Below are 21,929 nucleotides of genomic sequence, written 5' to 3'. Positions count from 1 at the left end.
GGAGGAATGGAATGAAGCTGGAGGTGGGGAGATTCAGGCTGGAGGTGAGGAGGAAGTTCTTCCCCATGAGAGTGGTGAAGCCCTGGAATGGGTTGTCCAGGGAGGTGGTTGGGGCCCTGTCCCTGGAGGTGTTTAAGCCCAGGCTGGATGAGGCTCTGGGCAGCCTGATCTAGTGTGGGGTGTCCCTGCCCATGGCAGGGAGGCTGGAACTGGCTGATCCTTGTGGTCCCTTCCAACCCTGACTGATTCTATGATACTACTATGATTGATCAGATCCCCCCTCAGCCTTCTCCTCTCCAGACTAAACAGCCCCAGGGCTCTCAGCCTCTCCTCACCAGCAGTGCTCCAGGCCCTTCAGCATCCTTGTAGCCTCCCCTGGACTCCCTCCAGGAGATCCCTGACCCTCTTGAACTGTGCCAATCCCTGACCACTCCTGAAGCAAAGACATTTTTGCTCAACTCCAACCTAAGCCTCCCCTGGCACAATTCCAGGCCATTTCCTCTCCTTCTGTCACCTGAGATTAGGGAGCAGAGCCCAACCCCCAGCTCCCTGCAGCCTCCTCTCAGGGAGCTGGAGACAGCAATGAGGTCTCCCTCAGCCTCCTCCACACCAACCCCCCCCAGCTCCTTCAGCTGCTCCTCCCCAGCCCTCTTCTCCAGACCCTTCCCCAGCTTGGTTGCCCTTCTCTGGACCTGTTCCAGCACTCAATGTCCTTCTGGGAGTGAGGGCCTCAAAACTGAACCCAGGACTCCAGGTGTGAGCTCAACAGTGCTGGGTACAGAGGGACAATCTCTGCCCTGCTCCTGCTGGCCACACTCTGGCTGGAATTCAACCAGGAATATTCTCCAGGGCTGTTAACTTAAATCAATTCTCTTCATGACCATGAGTTGGTGCTCATCAGCCCCACCAGACATAGCAGCTCAGCTGCAAACAGCAGCAGAGTTATTTAGGAAGGAATTAAGGCACTTCAGAAGAACCAAAGAGCCAAAGCTTCCCAAAGAACCCTTGGGAGCAAGGCCTTTTCATCCACCACGACCTGCACTCCATCAGCCTTTTAGGCCAGGAGAAGGATTTCTGCCAGCTCTTAACCTCATTTCTTGAGGGAGAATTAAATAAGAGACTCTCTGAGGTTCAGTAGTCTGCTTCTCAAGAGGAGGGAAAGGCTCTGACCTCATTAATAAAGGTCACATTTCAGACTGTTTGGAGGGGACCAGGAGAACATCAAAGGAGCTAAGAGCAACACTGAGGAGCCCAAGGGGAAGGGAGCCGGAGCGCGGCGCACGCAGGGCAGAGCAGAGCCCAGGCCCTATCCAATAACTCATTCACAGCTCAGCTCAGCAATAATCTGCCATGAATCCTGTCAGCAAGCAAGATAAGCCAGATCCCACTGTGCTTTCCCAAAATAATTCCCTCTGCAGCCAACCCCATTTGGATATCAAAGCTCTGATTTCCATCCTGCCAAGGCAGTGGCAGAGCAGGGCCTGGCTGTTTATTTCTTTTTACCCAGCTCCACCTTTTGATCTTCTCCTCTCTGCTGACATCAAACACACACACACATTGGGAGATGGAAGTTGTCTCCTTTCCCATTGTCCCAAATCCTCCTGGGTTTTAGACTTCATTAGGGTTTAGGTCTTCTTTCTGCCTCTCACCAAAGCACCAAGGCTGCCAGTAGTTAAACAGGCTGAGCTAGGTAGAAACAGCCTCCCCAGCACACACCACCTGCACCAGGGAACATCACATCCACCACCAGCTTGGTCACCATGGTTGGCCTGGGTGGCTGTGACCATGCTGGGACCACAACAAAAGGGTAACGAAAATAACTGCCCAGATGGGACAGTGGCAAATGTTTCAGCCAATGGCTTTGGTTTCTGGCTGAGAATAGACTAGACTAGATTAGACTAGACTAGAATAGACTAGACTAGAATAGAATTAACCAGGTTGGAAAAGACCTCAGAGATCATTGAGTCCAACCTATCACCCAGCACCATCTGATCAAGCTGTGCCAGGGGAGGTTTAGACTCGAGGTGAGGAGAAAGTTCTTCACCGAGCGAGTCGTTCGTCATTGGGATGTGCTGCCCAGGGAGGTGGTGGAGTCAGGTGGGAGGTGTTCAAGAGGGGATTGGATGTGGCACTTGGTGCCATGGTCTAGTCATGAGGTCTGTGGTGACAGCTTGGACTTGATGATCCTTGGGGTCTCTTCCAACCTTAGTTATACTGTGAGACTGTGATACTGTGAACTCAGCCATGGCACCAAGGGCCTCATCCAGGCTCTTCCTAAACACCTCCAGGGATGGGGACTCCACCACCTCCCTGGGCAGCACATCCCAATGGCCAATTCCTCTTGCTGGGAAGAATTTCTTCCTAACATTCAACCTGAACCTCCCCTGGCACAGCTTGAGACTGTGTCCTCTTGTTCTGGGGCTGCTTGCCTGCCTGGCAGAAGAGACCAACCCCCAGCTGGCTCCAACCTCCCTGCAGGGAGAGAGCAAGAAGGTCTCCCCTGAGCCTCCTCTTCTGCAGGCTAAGCAAGCCCAGCTCCCTCAGCCTCTAGTTTTGAGGAGCTAACAAATGAATGAAAGAATTGTTTGGGTTGGAAAAGCTCTCTGAGGCCACCCAGTCCAAGCAGCAACCCAACCCCCCCATGGCCACCAGACCCTGGCCCCAGGTGCCATGGCCACAGGTTTCCTGAACACCTCCAGGGCTGGGGACTCCACCAGCTCCCTGGGCAGCCTCTGCCAAATCCTGACCACTCCTGCAGCAAAGACATTGTTCCTCATCTCCAACCTAAGCCTCCCCTGGCATAATTCCAGGCCATTTCCTCTCCTTCTATCACCTGAGATAGGGAGCAGAGCCCAACCCCCACCTCACTGCAGCCTCCTCTCAGGGAGCTGTAGAGGGCACTGAGGTCTCCCTCAGCCTCCTCTGCTCCAGGCCAATGATTCTCCAGTGATGGCTGAGACAAATTCTGGGAGGGCTGAACAAGCTCTCCAAGAGTGGCTTTGTAGGACAGCTCTGCATGACCACTGGAATCAAGATTTACACTCATGAAGAGCTGAGAGAGTCACATGTTGATTGAAAGACACCTTCCAGACCGAGTCCAACCATTAAAGCAACACTGGCAGGGCACCACTAACCCATGGCCCTCAGCACCACATCCACACAGGTTTTAAATGCCCTCCAGGGATGGGGACTCCACCACTGCCCTGGGCAGCCTGTTTCAGGGCTTGACAACACTTGTGGGGAAGAAATTGTTCCTCATTCCCAACCTAAAGCTCCCCTGCTGCAACATGAGGCCACTTCCTCTTGTCCTGTGACTTGCTAATGAATTTTCTTGTTAATTTTCCTCACTAAGTTCAGTTCTCCTTCCATCTGCACTCTGAATTCAGATGCTTTTGAGCCTTATTTTCCCTCTGTGTGCCATTGCCTGCCACAGAACAAAGCCCTCTGCCCAAACCCTATCACCTTCTGAACCTTCCCACCCTGTGGGATTATTCCACAATGCCTCTGAAAAGGCAGAGCAATGTTGCTGGCAAGCCTGGGCTGGGCTGCAGCCAGGACATTAGCTGCAGGGTGAGTCACAGTCTCACAGTATCACTAAGGCTGGAAGAGACCTCAAAGATCATCAGGTCCAACCTGCCACCACAGACCTCATGACTCGACCATGGCACCAAGTGCCACATCCAATCCCCTCTTGAACACCTAAAGTCACAGAACCACAGAATGGCTCAGGTTGGAAGGGACCTCAGAGATCATCAATCCCAACCTCCCTGCCATGGGTAGGGACACCTCTCAACTACTCTTGGTTGCTCAAGGCCTCATCCAGCCTGGCCTTCAACACCTCCAGGCAGGAGGCAGCCACAGCCTCCCTGGGCAGCCTGTTCCAGAGTCTCCCCAGCCTCATACTGAAGAGCTATTTCTAAGCTCCAGTCTGACCCTGCTCTCCCTCAGCTTCAAACCATTCCCCCTTGGCCTGTCCCTAGACATCCTCATGAGAAGTCCCTCTGCAGCCTTCCTGTGTTGCTCACCTACTGCAAACTCAGAGGCCAGCAACCATTCCTGGGGAGGTACAAGACTCTAGTTCTGGTTCATAAATCAGAGACAGCTCCCCTCAGGAAGTCTCTTAAACACACTAAGTCAGCAAGCAGATGTCATCCAAGTGCTGAGATATTGCCTTGCAGAGAGGACCTATCCCCAGGGTCTAGAGATAACCCTCAGGATGAAAGAACTGGGACCTGCTCCAGTATGAGGAGTCCCTGCCCATGGCAGGGGGGTGGGAACTGATCCTTGAGGTCCCTTCCAAGCCTGACAATTCTGTGATTCCATCTTTGGTCACACCAACCCCAGGCAGTGCTGCAGGCTGGGGACAGAGTGGCTGGAGACCAGCCAGGCACAAAGGGACCTGGGGGTACTGGTGGACAGCAGCTGAACAGGAGCCAGCAGTGTGCCCAGGGGGCCAAGAAGGCCAAGGGCAGCCTGGCCTGCAGCAGGAGCAGGGAGGTCATTGTGCCCTGGGCTCAGCATTGCTTAGGCCACCCCTGGAGTCCTGTGGCCAGCTCTGGGCTCCTCAGTTTCAGAAGGACATTGAGAGACTTGAAGGTGTCCAGAGAAGGGCAAGGAGGCTGGGGAGGGGTCTGGAGCACAGCCCTGGCAGGAGAGGCTGAGGGAGCTGGGCTTGCTTAGCCTGCAGAAGAGGAGGCTCAGGGGAGACCTTCTTGCTCTCTGCAACTCCCTGCAGGGAGGTTGGAGCCAGCTGGGGCTTGGGCTCTGCTGCCAGGCAGGCATGCAGCCCCAGAACAAGAGGACACAGTCTCCAGCTGTGCCAGGGGAGGTTTAGGCTGGAGGTGAGGAGAAAGTTCTTCCCAGAGAGAGTTGTTGGCCATTGGGATGTGCTGCCCAGGAAGGTGGTGGAGTCCCCATGCCTGGAGGTGTTCAAGAGGAGATTGGATGTGGCCCTTGGAGCCATGGTTTAGCTGTCAGGAGGTGCTGGGTATTAGGTAATAGGTTGGACTTGATGATCTCTGAGGCTTTTTCCAACCTGGTTGATTCTCTGATTCTATGATTGTAAGAATGCAGCCAGGAGGGCTCTGGGACCTTACCTTGCTGCTCTCCTCCATGTCCTTGGAGCTGAGGAGTGCGTGGTTGATCCTGAAGACAATCCAGTCGAACAGGGCACTGTACAGGGACTTGGCCATGGAGTTCCTCACAGTCACAGCCTGAAAGACAACACAAGAGGAGGCTGTTGGAAAAAGATTTCCACTCTGCACCAAAATGGGTTTGCTTCTCAAGCTCCCATCCCCAGGGTTCATCTTTCTGCCCTGCCAAAGCTTTTCCCTGCTGCTTTAATTCCTGCTGACAGTCCTGATGGCATCGGACCTGGGTGCCAGCCCAGGGCTTGGGTTTGGGGCAGTCAAGTGGATGATGCATGAGATCACACCACAGATCCCATCAGTGGCAGGGAAGGGAAGCAAAGAATACAACTCTTGCACTTCACCAACATCCTCCAAGATTTTATTCGGGGAGAAGGAAACACAGCCCTGGAACAGGCTGCCAAGGGTGGTGATGGAGTCTCCATCCCTGGAGACATTCAAAACCTGCCTGGATGTGCTCCTGAGTGACCTTCTCCAGGTGGCCCAGCCTTGGCAGGAGGGTAGGACTGGATCTGGATGACCTCCAGAGGTCCCTTTCAATACCTGCCACTCTGTGATTCTGGCTGATGTGGCACAGCAACAATTCCAAGTGATGTGAAAGCAGCTACTGGGGCAGGCAGCACCTGGCACCACCCAGGGGTACAGAAGGGGAGACCCAGCAGCACCATAAGTGCTGAGAACTGGAAGGCTTCCAGGCACAGCCAAGAGAGGCACAGATGCCAGCAGGAGGATTCAGCTCTCCTCCAGGAGCTCTCCTGCAGTAACACCTCACAAGCTGGGTGTCCACCACCAGGCGCTCAGCCACCACACACAGAGGGTCTCTGCTCTTCTGAGAGCCCACCTGGAGTGCTGTGTCCACCTTTGGAGTCCTCAACACAAGGACATGGACCTGCTGAAGGGTCCAGAGGAGGCCACAAAGATGATCAGAGGGCTGGAGAACCTCCCCTGTGGGGACAGGCTGAGAGAGTTGGAGCTGTTCAGCCTGGAGAAGAGAAGGCTCCAGGCAGACCTCAGAGCAACCTTCCAGTACCTGAAGGGCTCCAGGAGAGCTGGGGAGGGACTTTGGACATGGGCTGGGAGTGCCAGGATGAAGGACAATGGATTTGAGCTGGGAGAGGGGAGACTGAGCCTGGAGATGAGGAAGAAATTCTTGCCAGTGAGGCTGGGGAGAGCCTGGCACAGGCTGCCCAGGGAGGCTGAGGCTGCCTCCTGCCTGGGGGTGTTGAAGGCCAGGCTGGATGAGGCCTGGAGCAGCCTGGGCTGGGGGCAGGTACTGCAGCCAGCTCTCAGCCTGTCCAGCTCTGGCTGGATGGCAGCACAGCCTGTGGGTGTCAGCCAGCCCCCACTTTTGTATCATCAGGAACTTGCTGAGAGTAGTCTCAATCACCTCCTCCAGGTTGACCATAAAATATAGGACAGATGTCTTAATAAATACAGTGAACAAGTACCACAGGACAGCACTGCAAAGAGCCTGGCACCTTCATCCTGACACCCTCCTCATGGCCACTGCTGAGCTCCTCTCACTCATGCAATCATAGAACCACAGAGCTGGCAGGGCTGGAAGAGACCTCAAGGTTCAGCCAGTCCCAACCCACCTGCCATGGGCAGGGACACCTCACACCACAGCACTTCTAGTGCTGCTCCATCCCCCCCAGTCCTATCCCTCCCTGACACCCTCCAAAGTCCCTCCCCAGCTTTCTTGCAGCCCCCTGCACATCCTGGAAGGCCACCAGAAGGTCTCCTCAGAGCCTTCTCCTCTCCAGCCTGCACAGCCCCAACTCCCTCAGGCTGTGCTCACAGCAGAGCAGCTCCAGCCCTCTGCTCCTCCTCATGGCCCTGCTCTGGACACCTTCCAGCCCCTCCAGAGCCTTCCTGGCACAGAGGCTCCAGAGCTGGCCCCAGAGCTGCAGCTGTGGTCTCAGCAGAGTGGAGCAGAGGGGCAGAATCCCCTCCCTGCCCTGCTGGCTGTGCTTCTCTCGCTGCAGCCCAGGCTCCATAGCCCTCTGCTCATCCTTGGGCAACACACTGAGAGCTGATCCCAAGCAGAGCTGCCATGAAGCCACTAAAATCTGTATCCAGATTGGATTTGGGGAAGGAATTTCCTGAAGAGGAAGACTCCTGGTGCTGCCTTTTTATTTTGGCCCCTGATTATTTCCTTGGCAGCACCTTTCATCCTCCTGGAGCAATTCCAGGAAGCCCAGCAGAGCTCCTGAGGGACAAGAGGACATTTCCTGCCTTCCTGTGCTCCTGCTTCCTGAAGAGAAGAGGAATCTCCACTTCTACTGCCCACACAAGCACAAAACCTCAACCATTTAGTGCAGGAGCCTCACTCCTGCCTCTGTGGGCTGCCAAACTTCAGCCCAGGGAAGAGATGGCTTTGCTGATCCAGGTCTGAAAGGAGAGCTCTGCACTGCTTGTTTGCTCCCTGGAAGGCAGAAAACAGGTCTCTCATACCCAGTGTGGGGTCACAAGGAGGATGAATCCATGGGGACTCTCCTTGCCTGCACCCAGATCATTCTTGCTTTGACCAAAGCATTTCTGGAGACCACTGCAAGTGCTGGATGGGAGGTTTGCAGGAGTCACCTGGAAAGGTTGGAAGGTTTGCAGGAGTCACTGGGAAGGTTGGGAGGTTTGCAGGGAGTCACTGGGAAGGTTGGGAGGTTTGCAGGGAGTCACTGGGAAGGTTGGGAGGTTTGCAGGGAGTCACTGGAAAGGTTGGGAGGTTTGCAGGGAGTCACTGGGAAGGTTGGGAGGTTTGCAGGGAGTCACTGGGAAGGTTGGGAGGTTTGCAGGGAGTCACTGGGAAGGTTGGGAGGTTTGCAGGAGTCACCTGGAAAGGTTGGGAGGTTTGCAGGAGTCACTGGGAAGGTTGGGAGGTTTGCAGGGAGTCACTGGGAAGGTTGGGAGGTTTGCAAGGAGTCACTGGGAAGGTTGGGAGGTTGCAGGGAGTCACTGGGAAGGTTGGGAGGTTTGCAAGGAGTCACTGGGAAGGTTGGGAGGTTGCAGGGAGTCACTGGGAAGGTTGGGAGGTTTGCAGGGAGTCACTGGGAAGGTTGGGAGGTTGCAGGGAGTCACTGGGAAGGTTGGGAGGTTTGCAGGGAGTCACTGGGAAGGTTGGGAGGTTTGCAGGGAGTCACTGGGAAGGTTGGGAGGTTTGCAGGGAGTCACTGGGAAGGTTGGGAGGTTTGCAGGGAGTCACTGGGAAGGTTGGGAGGTTGCAGGGAGTCACTGGGAAGGTTGGGAGGTTGCAGGGAGTCACTGGGAAGGTTGGGAGGTTTGCAAGGAGTCACTGGGAAGGTTGGGAGGTTGCAGGGAGTCACTGGGAAGGTTGGGAGGTTTGCAGGGAGTCACTGGGAAGGTTGGGAGGTTGCAGGGAGTCACTGGGAAGGTTGGGAGGTTTGCAGGGAGTCACTGGGAAGGTTGGGAGGTTTGCAGGGAGTCACTGGGAAGGTTGGGAGGTTTGCAGGGAGTCACTGGGAAGGTTGGGAGGTTTGCAGGGAGTCACTGGGAAGGTTGGGAGGTTGCAGGGAGTCACTGGGAAGGTTGGGAGGTTGCAGGGAGTCACTGGGAAGCTTTTGGGTTTTAATGAGCCAGGTTTATTCAGCGGCAGCAGAAAATGCTGACAATGTTCAAAATGAGTGGCAAGGGTCAGGGCTGGGCTGGACACCAGATGAGTGCCAGAGGCTCTCCACGAAGCCCTCTGCTTCCCAAAGGGAAGGGAAAGGGAAGAAGGGAGAGAGGCTGATGGGGTGGGGAAGGAACTCTGTCCAGCTGGGATGGAGAGAACAATGCCATGGGATAGGGACAGAGAGACACAAACAAATATGGAGCCCAGCCCCTGAGGGCAGTGAGGGCACCTCTGGCACCACTGCTGCTGGGGGCAGGCACTGGGCAAGGCCCAGACTGGGCTCAGCAGCAGATGGGCACTGGATCCAGCAGCTGGATTCTGGAACTGGCTTCAGGCACACAGGGATGGGGATGGAAGGCAGAAGGCACAGAGTGCTGCTGGGACAGCAGGCAGTGAAGAGGAGGCTTGAGCCTGGGCAGCCCTCAGCTTGCTGCTGAAGATGCCATCCATGGGCTGCAATCCCTTGGTGGGCAGCTGGTGCCCAATGACACAACAAAGGATAATGGGCACAGACTGGAACCCAGGAGGTTCCATCTGAACAGGAGGAGAAACTTGTTTGGTGTGAGGCTGCTGGAGGCCTGGAGCAGGCTGCCCAGAGAGGTTGTGGAGTCTCCTCTGGAGAGATTCCAACCCCCCCCTGGCCACTGTACTCCTGGGCAGGCTGCTGTGGGTGCCCTGCTTTAGCAGGGGGTTGGACTGGCTGAGCTCCAGAGGTCCTTTCCAACCCTCACCCTGCTGGGACTCAGTGACTAGTTCAGCAGGTCTTCCTGTGGCCTTCCAGGATCTGCAGGGGGCTCCAGGAAAGCTGGGGAGGGACTTTTGAGGGTATCAGGGAGGGATAGGACTGGGGGGGATGGAGTAAAACTAGAAGTGGGGAGATTCAGGCTGGATGGTGGTGGTGGACACCACCAGGAGGGTGGTGAGAGCCTGGCACAGGCTGCCCAGGGAGGTGGTGGAAGCCTTGGCTCAGCCAGTCCCAACCCTCTGCCATGGGCAGGGACACCTCACACCACAGCAGGTTGCTCACAGCCACCTCCAGCCTGGCTGCAAACACCTCCAGGCAGGAGGCTTCCACCACCTCCCTGGGCAGCCTGTGCCAGGCTCTCACCCTTTGCATTAGTGGTGGGGGAAGATGGGCAGAGCTCTCCAGGAGCTAAGAGGTTTAAAGTCTTTAGAAATCTGTAGGTGCCTCCTAGATACCCCACAGCATTAATCCCTTTCTTTCTCAGCCCATCAAGGTAATGCTTGTCCTAACTGATGGCAGCAGGGCTGGGCCTGGCCTTGCTTCTCCTTTCTCCTGATGTCCTGAGTCCCCATGGCCAGTGGCAGCCCAGCAAGGATTCTTTCTTCCAGGCAGGCTTTCTTGAACCACACTTCTAGTGGACCTGTTGGTGCTGCTGGCAGGAGGCCTTCGTGCAGAGCTTTTGTTTGGGTCAGAAAGCTGTGCCAGGGGAGGTTTAGGCTGGAGGTGAGGAGAAAGTTCTTCCCAGCAAGAGGAATTGGCCATTGGGATGTGCTGCCCAGGGAGGTGGTGGAGTCCCCATCCCTGGAGTGCTCAAAAAAGGCTTGGATGTGGCCCTTGGAGCCATGGTTTAGTTGTCAGGAGGTGTTAGGTATTAGGTCATAGGTTGGACTTGATGAGCTCTGAGGTCTTTTCCAACCTAGCTGATTCTGTGATTCTGTGTTCACAGTTGACTAGCAGAGGTTGGCTGCTGCTCCAGGTATGGTCCAATGGTTGTGCTGGGTCAGATGAAGTAATTGGGGAGAGGACCTCACCTGGAGCACTGTGTCCAGCTCTGGAGTCCTCAACACAAGAGAGACATGGACATGATGGAGAGGGTCCAGGGGTGGCCACAAAAATGATCAGGAGGTTGGAGCAGCTCTGCTACAAGGACAGGCTGAGGGAGCTGTGGGAGTTCAGCCTAGAGAAGAGAAGGCTCCAGGGAGACCTTAGAGCAGCCTGCCAGGACCTGAAGGGGCTCCAAGCAGGCTGCAGAGGGACTGTTCCCAAAGGCCTGCAGGGACAGGACCAGGGACAATGGTTTGAAATGAGAGCAGAGCAGATTGAGATTGGATGTGAGGAACAAGTTCTGCAGCAGGAGGCTGCTGGAACACTGCAGCAGGTTGCCCAGGGAGGTGGTTGAGGCCCCAGCCCTGGAGCTAGTCAAGGTGAAGCTGGACAGGGCTCTGGGCAACCTGATCTAGTGGAGGATGTCCCTGCTGAGTGCAGGGGTGTTGTAGTTTGAGCTGGGTGCCCCCCTGGTGCATTCACTTCCCGTGTCCAGAAGTCCAGCCCAGAGGGATGGACACAGGAAACTGTGTATTCCCTACCATAATTCTTTGCACCACTATAAGATCCAGTGCGGGGTCTGGCACTTCCTCTTTCCTTCCCTCTCCGAGACTTGGTAACTGGGGGAGAGATCTCCCGGCCATGGCCTGATTAGGCCCAAGGCCACAGGGGGATGGGCAGTCTCAGGCCTGGCCAGCTGAGACTAGCCCAGCAGAGGGAGGGGGAAGAAGGAGCCCTGGGGGTTTTGGATGCACCCTCAGGTGGGGATGGGATCTCTCTTTGTCACTGTGCTTTGGGTTCTCTGTAACATTCACTGCTTTCTATTTAAACTTTCATCACCTTTGCAATCCGTTTGCCTGAGTCGTTATTTCTGCCTGTGGTGGGGAGGGGACCTGCCCCAACCCATTACAAGGGGGTTGGTCTGGATGAGCTTTGGAGGTCCCTTCCAACCCAACCCATTCTATGATTTCTGGTGATCTGGCTCTGCTCATCTTAGCTATGGAAGGGTTTGATTCAAGCCACAGAGCTTCCAGCAGCATCTTTGTCTTCAGCAGGATCTGTTTGCCTTCTGCCACCTGGGATGTGAGACATTGCTGCAACCATGCACAACAAACTGCTGCTCTCGGCCCTGCAAAGTCCTTCAGCATTGTTCCCACTCATCCCCTGTTCCCCTTAAGCTGAAAAACTTAAAGGTGGTTGAGGTTTTTGGTTTAAAGCTGAACTGGAGGTGTTCAAGGCCAGGCCTTGACCAACCTGGGCTGGTGGGAGGTGTCCCTGCCCATGGCAGGGGGTTGGAACTGGATGATCTTGAAGGTCCCTTCTAACCCAAAGCATTCTGTGATCCTGTGAAGACCTTCTCAGTCTCTATAACCACCTGGGAGGAGGTTGGAGCCAGGTGGGGATTGGGCTCTTCTAACTAGTAACAAGTGACAGGATGAGAGGCAATGGCCTTGGATTGCAGCAGGGGAGGCTTAGGATGGGCATGAGAAGAAACTTCAGGGAGGTGGTGGAGTCACCATCCCTGGAGGTGTTTAGGAGGAGACTGGATGGGGAGCTCGGTACCATGGTTTAGTTGATTAGATGGTGTTGGGTGAGAGGTTGGGATGGATGATCTTGAAGGTCTCTTCCAACCTGGTTTATTCTATTCTATTCTATTCTATCCTATTCTATTCTATTCTATTCTATTCTATTCTATTCTATTCTATTCTATTCTATTCTATCCTATTCTTCACTGAAAGGATTCTCAAGCACTGGCCCAGGCTGCCCAGGGAGGCTGCTGAATGCCCATCCTGGAGGTGTTTAGAAGCTGCAAAGTTGTGGTGCTGAGGGCCATGGGTTGGTGGTGACCTGGTTGGACTCCATCTTAAAGCTCTTTTCCAACCCAAACAATGCTATCATTTGGGGGGGGGGGGGGGGAAGGGGAATAGATTAACCCCAAAGTTTCTGGCATTAGGGAAGGCTCAAATGCCTCCTTCTGCCCACAGGCAGGGTTTAGTGCCTCACTCTTATGGCACAGAATCACAGCCAGGAAAAGCCCCTCAGAATCACCAAGTCCAACCCAGAACCCTGCTCTGCAAGGGTCACCCCTAAACCATAGCCCTAAGCACCACATCCAAACCACCTTGAAACACATCCAGGGCTGGTGACTCCACCACCTCCCTGGGCAGCCTGTCCCAATGTCCCCTCAGGCTGAGCCTACTCAATGGGTGCTGAGGCAGAGGTGTGAGTGAGTACTGTGTTCAGCTCTGGGCTCCCCAGCTCAGGAGGGACAGGGATCTGCTGGAGAAGCTACCAGGATGATCAGGGGCCTGGAGCACTGCCTGGTGAAGAGAGGTTGAGGGACCTGGGGCTTTTTAGTCTGGAGAGAGGAAGACTGAGAGGGGATTTAATCAAGGTTTATATATATCTGAGGGCTGGGGGTCAGGAAGGAGAGGAGAGGCTCTGCTCAGCTGCACCCTGGGATAGGACAGGGAACAAAGGATGTAAGCTGCAGCACAGGAGGTTCCACCTCTGTTCTAAGAGAAAGAAATAGAATAGAATAGAATAGAATAGAATAGAATAGAATAGAATAGAATAGAATAGAATAGAATAGAATAGAATAGAATAGAATAGAATAGAATAGAATAGAATAGAATAGACCAGGTTGGCAAAGACCTTAGAGATCATCAGGTCCAGCCTATCACACACCTCAACAGGAGGAGGAACTTCTGCACTGTAAGGGTCCCAGAGCCCTGGAGCAGGCTGTCCAGAGAGGTTGTGGAGTCTCCTTCTCTGGAGCCTTTCCAGCCCCACCTGGCTGTGCTCCTGTGTGACCTGAGCTAGATTGTCTGGTCCTGCTCTAGCAGGGGGGTTGGACTGGATGATCTCTGTGGATCCCTTCCAACCCCTGACATCCTGTGAGTGGCTGCAGAGTTCTGCTTTCCTGCTGTGGGGCTGACCCTCCTCTCCTGCCCAAACCCCTCACATGTCTGGTGTGCATCCATGGCTGTGTCCCGGGTGGGAGATGGATTAAGAAGCTCTTGTGGCTCTGCACTGGGTCACAGGGTGCAGGCTGAAGCAGGCAGCAGGCTCAGCTTTAGCTTTCCTCAAGCAGAGGCTTAACACCCAGAGGCAACCACTCCTGCAGGATATCAGACTCGAGCTTAATCCCTGTCTTGGCAGGCAGGAGCATGATATCATGGTGGGGCTGCAGGAGTGTGAGGTCATTTTCCATAGCTGTACTTTGTCCTAGCATCCTGTTCAAACCCTACCCTTCTCTGGGCTGTCCCTAAGATAACTCAAATCATGAAGGCATCCTGCTGGCTGCAGTCTCCAAAGAAAAGGCTTTTCAGATGCTTCTTAATGTTTGTTTGAAGAGGAGGAAAAATCTCTTTAAAGCACCATTGGAAGAAGCACAGAACCACAGAATGGAGGGGGATGGAGGGGACCTCTGCAGATCATCCAGTCCAGCCCCACTGCTAAAGCAGGGCACCCACAGCAGCTTGCCCAGGATCTAACAGTGGCACAACAGTACCTGAAGGGGGCTACAAGAAGGCTGCAGAGAGCCTGTTCCCAAAGGCCTGCAAGGACAGCACCAGAGGCAATGGTTTGAAATGAGAGCAGAGCAGATTGAGATTGGATGTGAGGAACAAGTTCTGCAGCAGGAGGCTGCTGGAACACTGCAGCAGGTTGCCCAGGGAGGTGGCTGAGTTCCCATCCCTGGAGATATTCAAGGTGAGGCTCAACAAGGCTCTGGGCAACCTGAGCTAGTTGAGGATGTCCCTGCTGACTGCAGAAGGGTTGGACTGGATGAGCTTTGAAGGTCCCTTCCAACCCAAACCATTCTATGATTCTAAGAAACACCTGCTGGACTCCAGGCCAGCAAAGCCTCCAGGCATAGAACCACAGAATGTCAGGGTTGGAAGGGAGCTCAAGGCTCAGCCAGCCCCAGCCCCCTGCCATGGGCAGGGACACCTCACACCACAGCAGGTTGCTCACAGCCACCTCCAGCCTGGCTGCAAACACCTCCAGGCAGGAGGCTTCCACCACCTCCCTGGGCAGCCTGTGCCAGGCTCTCACCACCCTCCTGGGCAACAACTTCTTCCTCACAGCCAATCTCCATCTCCCCACTTCTAGTTCTGCTCCATCCCCCCCAGTCCTATCCCTCCCTGACACCCTCCAAAGTCCCTCCCCAGCTTTCTTGCAGCCCCCTGCACATCCTGGAAGGCCACAATGAGGTCTCCTCAGAGCCTTCTCCTCTCCAGCCTGCACAGCCCCAACTCCCTCAGGCTGTGCTCACAGCAGAGCAGCTCCAGCCCTCTGCTCCTCCTCATGGCCCTGCTCTGGACACCTCCCAGCACCTCCAGAGCCTTCCTGGCACAGAGGCTCCAGAGCTGGCCCCAGAGCTGCAGCTGTGGTCTCAGCAGAGTGGAGCAGAGGGGCAGAATCCCCTCCCTGCCCTGCTGGCCACACTTCTCTTGCTGCAGCCCAGGCTCTGCTTGGCTCTCTGGGCTGCAAGTGCACACAGTCCAGCAGAGCCATCAGTCCCATGTAAGCTCTACTCTGTCCCTGGCATTCTGAAGGGAAGCAGGAGAACCCAGATCCCTGCAGCAGTGGCTTCTGAAGCTCTGCCCTGACATGTTGCCCTCCTGGCCTGAAGCAGAGTTGCCTCCTTGACTCTTCAAAGCTTTCTGGGGTTTCAGCTTTATTCCCTTCCTGCTTTCCTGTTCATTCTGAACACACTCATCAAGCTCCCAGGTCTTCAAAGGCATCCTGCCGAGCTCCTGATGCTAATAACCTGTGGTGACAAAGAGTCTCCCAAGCTAATGGGGGGTGGGGCTAAGTGGATGCCTCCAGCAGGTTCACTTCTTTTCTGCTGCCTTAAGTGTCCCTATCCTCATGCTGCAGCACTGAGAATTTTCATTCCCCCTCCTTCATGCTCTTAATTATTTTGTCTCCTTCCCACTTTTTCCCTGTTCTAATACATTCAGACTGCCAAATGCTCCTGATGAGGTGCAAGCAGGATTTTAACTTTGTGGTGTTTGGTTTTCTTAATATAGAATCCTAGAATGGGTTGGGTTGGAAGGGACCTCCAAAGCTCACCCAGTCCCAGGCCCTGCACTCAGCAGGGACATCCTCCACTAGATCAGGTTGCCCAGAGCCCTGTCCAGCCTCACCTTGAGTATCTCCAGGGCTGGGGCCTCAGCCACCTCCCTGGGCAGCCTGCTGCAGTGTTCCAGCAGCCTCCTGCTGCAGAACTTGTTCCTCACATCCAATCTCAATCTGCTCTGCTCTCATTTCAAACCATTGTCCCTGGTCCTGTCCCTGCAGGCCTTTGGGAACAGTCCCTCTGCAGCCTGCTTGGAGCCCCTTCAGGTCCTGGCAGGCTGCTCTAAGGTCTCCCTGGAGCCTTCTCTTCTCCAGGCTGAACTCCCACAGCTCCCTCAGCCTTTCATTATAGCAGAGGTTCTCCAGTCCTCTGATCATTTTCATGACCCTCTTCTGGGCCCTCTCCATCATGTCCATGTCCCTCTTGTGTTGAGGTCTCCAGAGCAGAACACAGCCCTGCAGCTGAGGTCTCCCCAGAGCAGAGCAGAGGGGCAGGATCCTCTCTCTCCAGCTCTGGCCACACTGATTTGGATGCAGCCCAGGCTGTCCTTGGCCTTCTGTGCTGCCAGTGCCCATTGCTGGCTCCTGTCTTAGGTCACACTGGCCCTGGAACTTCATTCCTTTGCTCTTCACAATGGTCTGAAAAGGCATTAGCCAAGACCACTGTTAGTTACTGTTAGAAACAGCCCTAAGCTCTCTGTCACAAAGAAGTTGTTTTTCCCCTCCTCAAGGGCTCCAATTAACTGTTACGATGCTGAGAACAAAGTCATTCTCCCCAAGCTTGAGCCACTACATCAGTGCCGTTTATCATCTCAAGTAACCATCCTGAGCTGAACACACCAAGGGGTTTGTATTCATCAGCAAGAAATTCACCCCAGGCAAAGAAGGTCAGGGTGAGGAGGTACTGATGGCATGGAGGAAAAATAATCTTATGTCCTTGTGCCATCAGAAGGGAGAGATGGTCCTGGCCTACCACTCCTTGAGCAAATCTCAGCATGCTGGGGGCTGGAAGGGACCTCTGGGGGTCATTCAGTTCAGCCCCACCGCCATGGGCAGGGACACCTCACACTGCATCACCTCCATCCTGACCCCCACCCCTCAGATATAGGCACTGGTCAGGTCCCCTCACAGCCTTCTCTTCTCCAGACCAAACAGCCCCAGGGCTCTCAGCCTTTCCTCAAAGGAGCAGTGTTCAAGCCTGGCTTCTTTGTGCTCCACAGTATCTGCTGGCAGAGACCTTCCTGGGCTTCCATCTCAGTGCCTCTGGGTTCCTCTGCCTGTGAAGGCAACCATGTCCCACCTCCAGCACCTCCAGTGATGAATACACATCCAGTTCATTCCCAGACAGATTCACAGTGACACATCAACCAACCAGCTCCTGACAGCCTGCAGAAACTGAAGGCAGGGAAGAATCAGGCCACTTCTTGCCCAAGAAGTTGTCTCACAGCTTTTATTTCCCTTCTGTTGGGCAATTTCACCTCAGACTTTCTCTGGGAGGATGAATTAATTCATTAATAAATCCTCAGGATAAAGCATCCTTGTTCACAAAGGGCTGAAGATTAGAAAGGTTGGAAAAGACCTAAGTTCATCCAGACCAGTTTCCTACCCAGCACCTCCATGATCACTGCACCATAGGAGCTCCTCTCCTATGGAGACAGCCTGAGGGAGTTGGGGCTGTGCTGGCTGGAGAGGAGAAGGCTCCCAGGAGACCTCATTGTGGCCTTCCAGGATCTGAAGGGGGCTGCAAGAAAGCTGGGGAGGGACTTTGGAGGGTGTCAGGGAGGGATAGGACTGGGGGGGATGGAGCAAAACTAGAAGTGGGGAGATGGAGATTGGCTGTGAGGAAGAAGTTGTTGCCCAGGAGGGTGGTGAGAGCCTGGCACAGGCTGCCCAGGGAGGTGGTGGAAGCCTCCTGCCTGGAGGTGTTTGCAGCCAGGCTGGAGGTGGCTGTGAGCAACCTGCTGTGGTGTGAGGTGTCCCTGCCCATGGCAGGGGGCTGGGGCTGGCTGAGCCTTGAGCTCCCTTCCAGTCCTGACAATTCTGTGATTCTATGTCTCAAAGTGCCATGGCCACAGCTTTCTGGAACACCTCCAGGGCTGGGGACTCCACCACCTCCCTGGGCAGCCTCTGCCAGTCCCTGACCACTCCTGCAGCAAAGACATTTGTCCTCAACTCCTACCTAAGCCTCCCCTGGCACAATTCCAAGCCATTTCCTCTCCTTCTATCACCTGAGATTAGGGAGCAGAGCCCAACCCCAGCTCCCTGCAGCCTCCTCTCAGAGAGCTGGAGACAGCAATGAGGTCTCCCTCAGCCTCCTCTTCTCCACACTCACCACCCCCAGCTCCCTCAGCTGCTCCTCCCCAGCCCTGTTCTCCAGACCCTTCCTCAGCTTTGTTGCCCTTCTCTGGCCCTGCTCCAGCACTCAATGTCCTTCCTGCAGTGTGGGCCCCAAAGCTGGACCCAGCACTGCAGGTGTGGCCTCACCGGTGCCCAGTCCAGGGGCACCATCCCTGCCCTGCTTCTGCTGCCCACACTGTTGCTGCTCCAGGCCAGGCTGCTGGTGGCCTTCCTGGCCAGCTGGGCACCACTGCTGTGGATGTGGCCAGCTCAGTGTTCCCAGCACTGTCCTCAGCCTTCATGAACACCCCAGGACCTGTCTGGAAATGCATTAACTGCTGCTTGCTCCATCAATGAACCCTCTCACTGCTGGGAAGCATGAAGCAATGAACCACCTCACTGCTGGGAAGCATGAAGCAATGAACCACTCCTCTGCTGACAGAGCCACTGCCAGCTGCTCTGGACAAAGGACCAAAGCCTCTGAGCAAAACTGCAGCCTTTCATCTCCAGGCAGCCTTTTCTTTCCTCCAAGCTTATCTGCAGTGCAAAGCTTCTCAGCCCTGGTGGTTCACCAAAGGCCACAGAGTCCTTCCAAAGACTGCATTAAAACAAACCACCCAGCCCCTACAAATGGCAACGTGAATGGTTCCAGGAGCAGCTCTGAGGTGGGCAGCCCAGCCTGGTTCTGGGGTGCTGGGGGAGGAGAAGCTCAGCAGGAGCCAGCAGGGAGCACTTGCAGCCCAGAGAGCCAAGCAGAGCCTGGGCTGCAGCAAGAGAAGTGTGGCCAGCAGGGCAGGGAGGGGATTCTGCCCCTCTGCTCCACTCTGCTGAGACCTGTCCAGCCTGAGACTGGCCTAGCAGTGAGGGGGGGGCGCAAGAAAGAGCCCTGGGGGTTTTGGGTATACCCTGAGGTGGGGAGAAGGGAAGTGCTGGGAGGCTCTGGGAGTGCTGCAGGGGACTCTGTGCTTTGGCATGCTTTTGTCACTCTGCTTTGTAGCTCCTGTACAACACTCACTGCTTTCCATTTGAACTTCCCATCACCCTGCAGCCCATTTCTGTGAGTGTCATTCTTTTGTCCCTCTGAGGGGCAGGAGAGGATCTGCCTGGCCTCAAACCAGGACACACCATGAGCAGCCTGATGTGCTATCACCAGCCCCATCCATCACAGAGAAGCAGAGAGCACAAAGCACATCCCTGCAGCAGGGGAGGCTCAAACACACTGCAGCCTTGTGGAGAATGAGGACGTCAGTGAAGGTCTTACTGAGTACACCAACCCCAGGCAGTGCTACAGGCTGGGGTCAGAGTGGCTGAGAGCAGCCAGGCACAAAGGGGTGCTGATTGACAGCTGCCTAAACAGGAGCCAGCAGTGTGCCCAGGGGGCCAAGAAGGCCAAGGGCAGCCTGGCCTGCAGCAGGCAGAGTGTGGCCAGCAGCAGCAGGGAGGTCATTGTGCCCTGGGCTCAGCACTGGTGAGGCCACCCCTGGAGTCCTGTGTCCAGCTCTGGGCTCCTCAGTTTCAGAAGGCCATTGAGAGACTTGAAGGTGTCCAGAGAAGGGCAAGGAGGCTGGGGAGGGGTCTGGAGCACAGCCCTGGCAGGAGAGGCTGAGGGAGCTGGGCTTGCTTAGCCTGCAGAAGAGGAGGCTCAGGGGAGACCTCATTGCTCTCTGCAACTCCCTGCAGGGAGGTTGGAGCCAGCTGGGGCTTGGGCTCTGCTGCCAGGCAGGCAAGCAGCCCCAGAACAAGAGGACACAGTCTCCAGCTGTGCCAGGGGAGGTTTAGGCTGGAGGTGAGGAAGAAATTCTTCACAGAAAGAGGAATTGGCCCTTGGGATGTGCTGCCCAGGGAGGTGGTGGAGTCCCCATCCCTGGAGGTGTTTAGGCAGAGCCTGGCTGAGGCCCTTGGTGCCATGGCTGAGTTGATCAGATGGTGCTGGGTGAGAGGTTGGACTCAATGATCTCTGAGGTCTTTTCCAACCTGGTTAATTCTGTACTCTGCAGAGGGCTTTTGCAACCCAAACAATTCTCTGATTGAATGACTGTTGGTGCCTGCTGCAAGTAGCAACCTTCTCCTCTCAGTTTATTCACAGTGTGCTTCCTTACTGTGGACTTTCCTTGATGGCTTGGTCTCCATGACTTGTATTGCCCTCTGCCCCCATCTGCTGTTGGGCCTTGCCCCAAGTTTTGCTCTGGGCTTTGCTCCCAGGCATTGTGTTTGGCCTTACCCCCATGAGGGTGGGGAAAGCCTGGAACAGGCTGCCCTCAGATGTGCTGGAGGCCACATCCCTGGAGACATTCAAGGTCAAACTTGATGGGGCTCTGAGCAACCTGCTCTACTTAGAGATGTCCTTGCTCACTGCAGGGGTGCTGAACAAGATGACCTTGGGGGCCCCTTCCAAGCTGATGCATTCTGTGAGTCTGTGACTTTGGTGCCATTTGAAGGTGAGGCAGAAATGCTGACTTTGTCAACTCTTTCTTGTAACAAGTCAGGACCTGCTGGGTCTTGCCTGCATGCAGCTGTTCTGCTGGATGGCCTTGGAGGATCTAAGTCGGCTTAATGAGCTAAAATTGTTAGGTTGGACTCCCAACAAAGCAAAAGCACTGCCTCCTGTGTGCCAGCAGCTGCTGGTGAAGGCCTCAACTCCCTTCCCAGCACACAGGGAGACACAGGAAGGTAGAATCACAGGATCATTTTGGTTGGAAAAGACCTCAGAGCTCATCAAGTCCAAGCTGGCACCCAACACCTCCTGACAACTAAACCATGGCTCCAAGGGCCACATCCAATCCCCTCTTCAACACCTCCAGGGATGGGGACTCCACCACCAGGATGCCCTTGGCCTTCTTGGCCACTAGGCACACTGCTGGCTCTAAGATCATCCAACCATCAACCCAACACCACCATGGGCATTTGTTGCCCTTCTCTGGACCTGCTCCAGCTTCTCAATGTCCTTCTTGCAGTGAGGGGCCCAAAACTGAACCCAGCACTCCAGGAGTGGCCTCACCAGTGTCCAGTACAGGAGAACAATCTCTTCCCTGCTCCTGCTGGCCACACCACCTCTGATCCAGGCCAGGATGCCATTGGCCTTCTTGGCCACCTGAATACACTGCTGGCTGATCTTCATCTGTGACCACAGCAGTTTTCTGTGAGATGAAGCAGTGCTGGAGTTTAAGGAATGATGCATGAGGCCTTTGTACCACATAGCCTCAGTGCCACCCAATTCTGCTCTGGAGAACATTTACACCACCAGAAGTCATATCAACAGCCACAGGCTCTCAGACAACAAAGTGCAAACCACTTTCCAGGCATGGCATAGAAGGGAAAGTCAATCATTTCCCAGCTTCAGCCACATCAGCTTCAGCTCCATGAATGTAAACACATCAAAGCTGAAAGGAACTCCACCAGAGCTGAAGGTGCATCTGGAAGCATGGAAAAGCAGCCCAAGAGCTGCCCTTCTAAGAACAACCGCAATAAAATCATCCTCATCATCATGATGTACAGACCTCTGCTAGTTTGTAAGGTAAGATCAGCTTCTCTCCCACTGTCACAGTCTTCCTGGTAACCAGGGCCTCGAAGAGCATCTCTTCTTTCACCTGCAACAGAGAGCTTGCTGTTAATCAAGGCTCTAGGAAAGGATTTTAGAATCACAGAATCAGAGAATTGTCAGGGCTGGAAATGAGAGCAGAGCAGACTGAGATTGGATGTGAGGAACAAGTTCTGCACCAGGAGGCTGCTTGAACAGGATCACAGAATCACCAAGGTATGAAGAGACCTCAAAGATCATCAGGTCCAACCTGTCACCACAGACCCCATGAATAAACCATGGCACCAAGGGCCACATCCAATCCCCTCTTCAACACCTCCAGGCATGGGGACTCCACCACCTCCCTGGGCAGCACAGCCCAAGGGCCAATTCCTCTTGCTGGGAAGAACTTTCTCCTCACCT

General features: G+C 54.8%; 1 protein-coding gene across 1 annotated transcript in view; it reads right to left on the bottom strand.

The window, feature by feature from the left end:
- The window catches only part of MYO9A (myosin IXA), a 221,133-nt gene that overhangs the window by 114,612 nt on the left and 84,592 nt on the right, over positions 1 to 21,929 (bottom strand). The window contains exons 8-9 of the mRNA XM_054169279.1: positions 21,487 to 21,576; positions 5,097 to 5,213 (exon numbers count right to left, since the gene is read on the bottom strand). Of these exons, the coding sequence (XP_054025254.1) occupies positions 5,097 to 5,213; positions 21,487 to 21,576 (207 nt within the window). The remainder of the gene's footprint in view (positions 1 to 5,096; positions 5,214 to 21,486; positions 21,577 to 21,929) is intronic.

The sequence above is a fragment of the Dryobates pubescens genome, chromosome 17 (genome assembly GCF_014839835.1).
Source record: "Dryobates pubescens isolate bDryPub1 chromosome 17, bDryPub1.pri, whole genome shotgun sequence".
In the NCBI taxonomy this organism is placed as follows: domain Eukaryota; kingdom Metazoa; phylum Chordata; class Aves; order Piciformes; family Picidae; genus Dryobates; species Dryobates pubescens.
The sequence above is the reverse complement of the archived record's forward strand: the minus strand, read 5'-3'. Positions and strand labels throughout refer to the sequence as shown.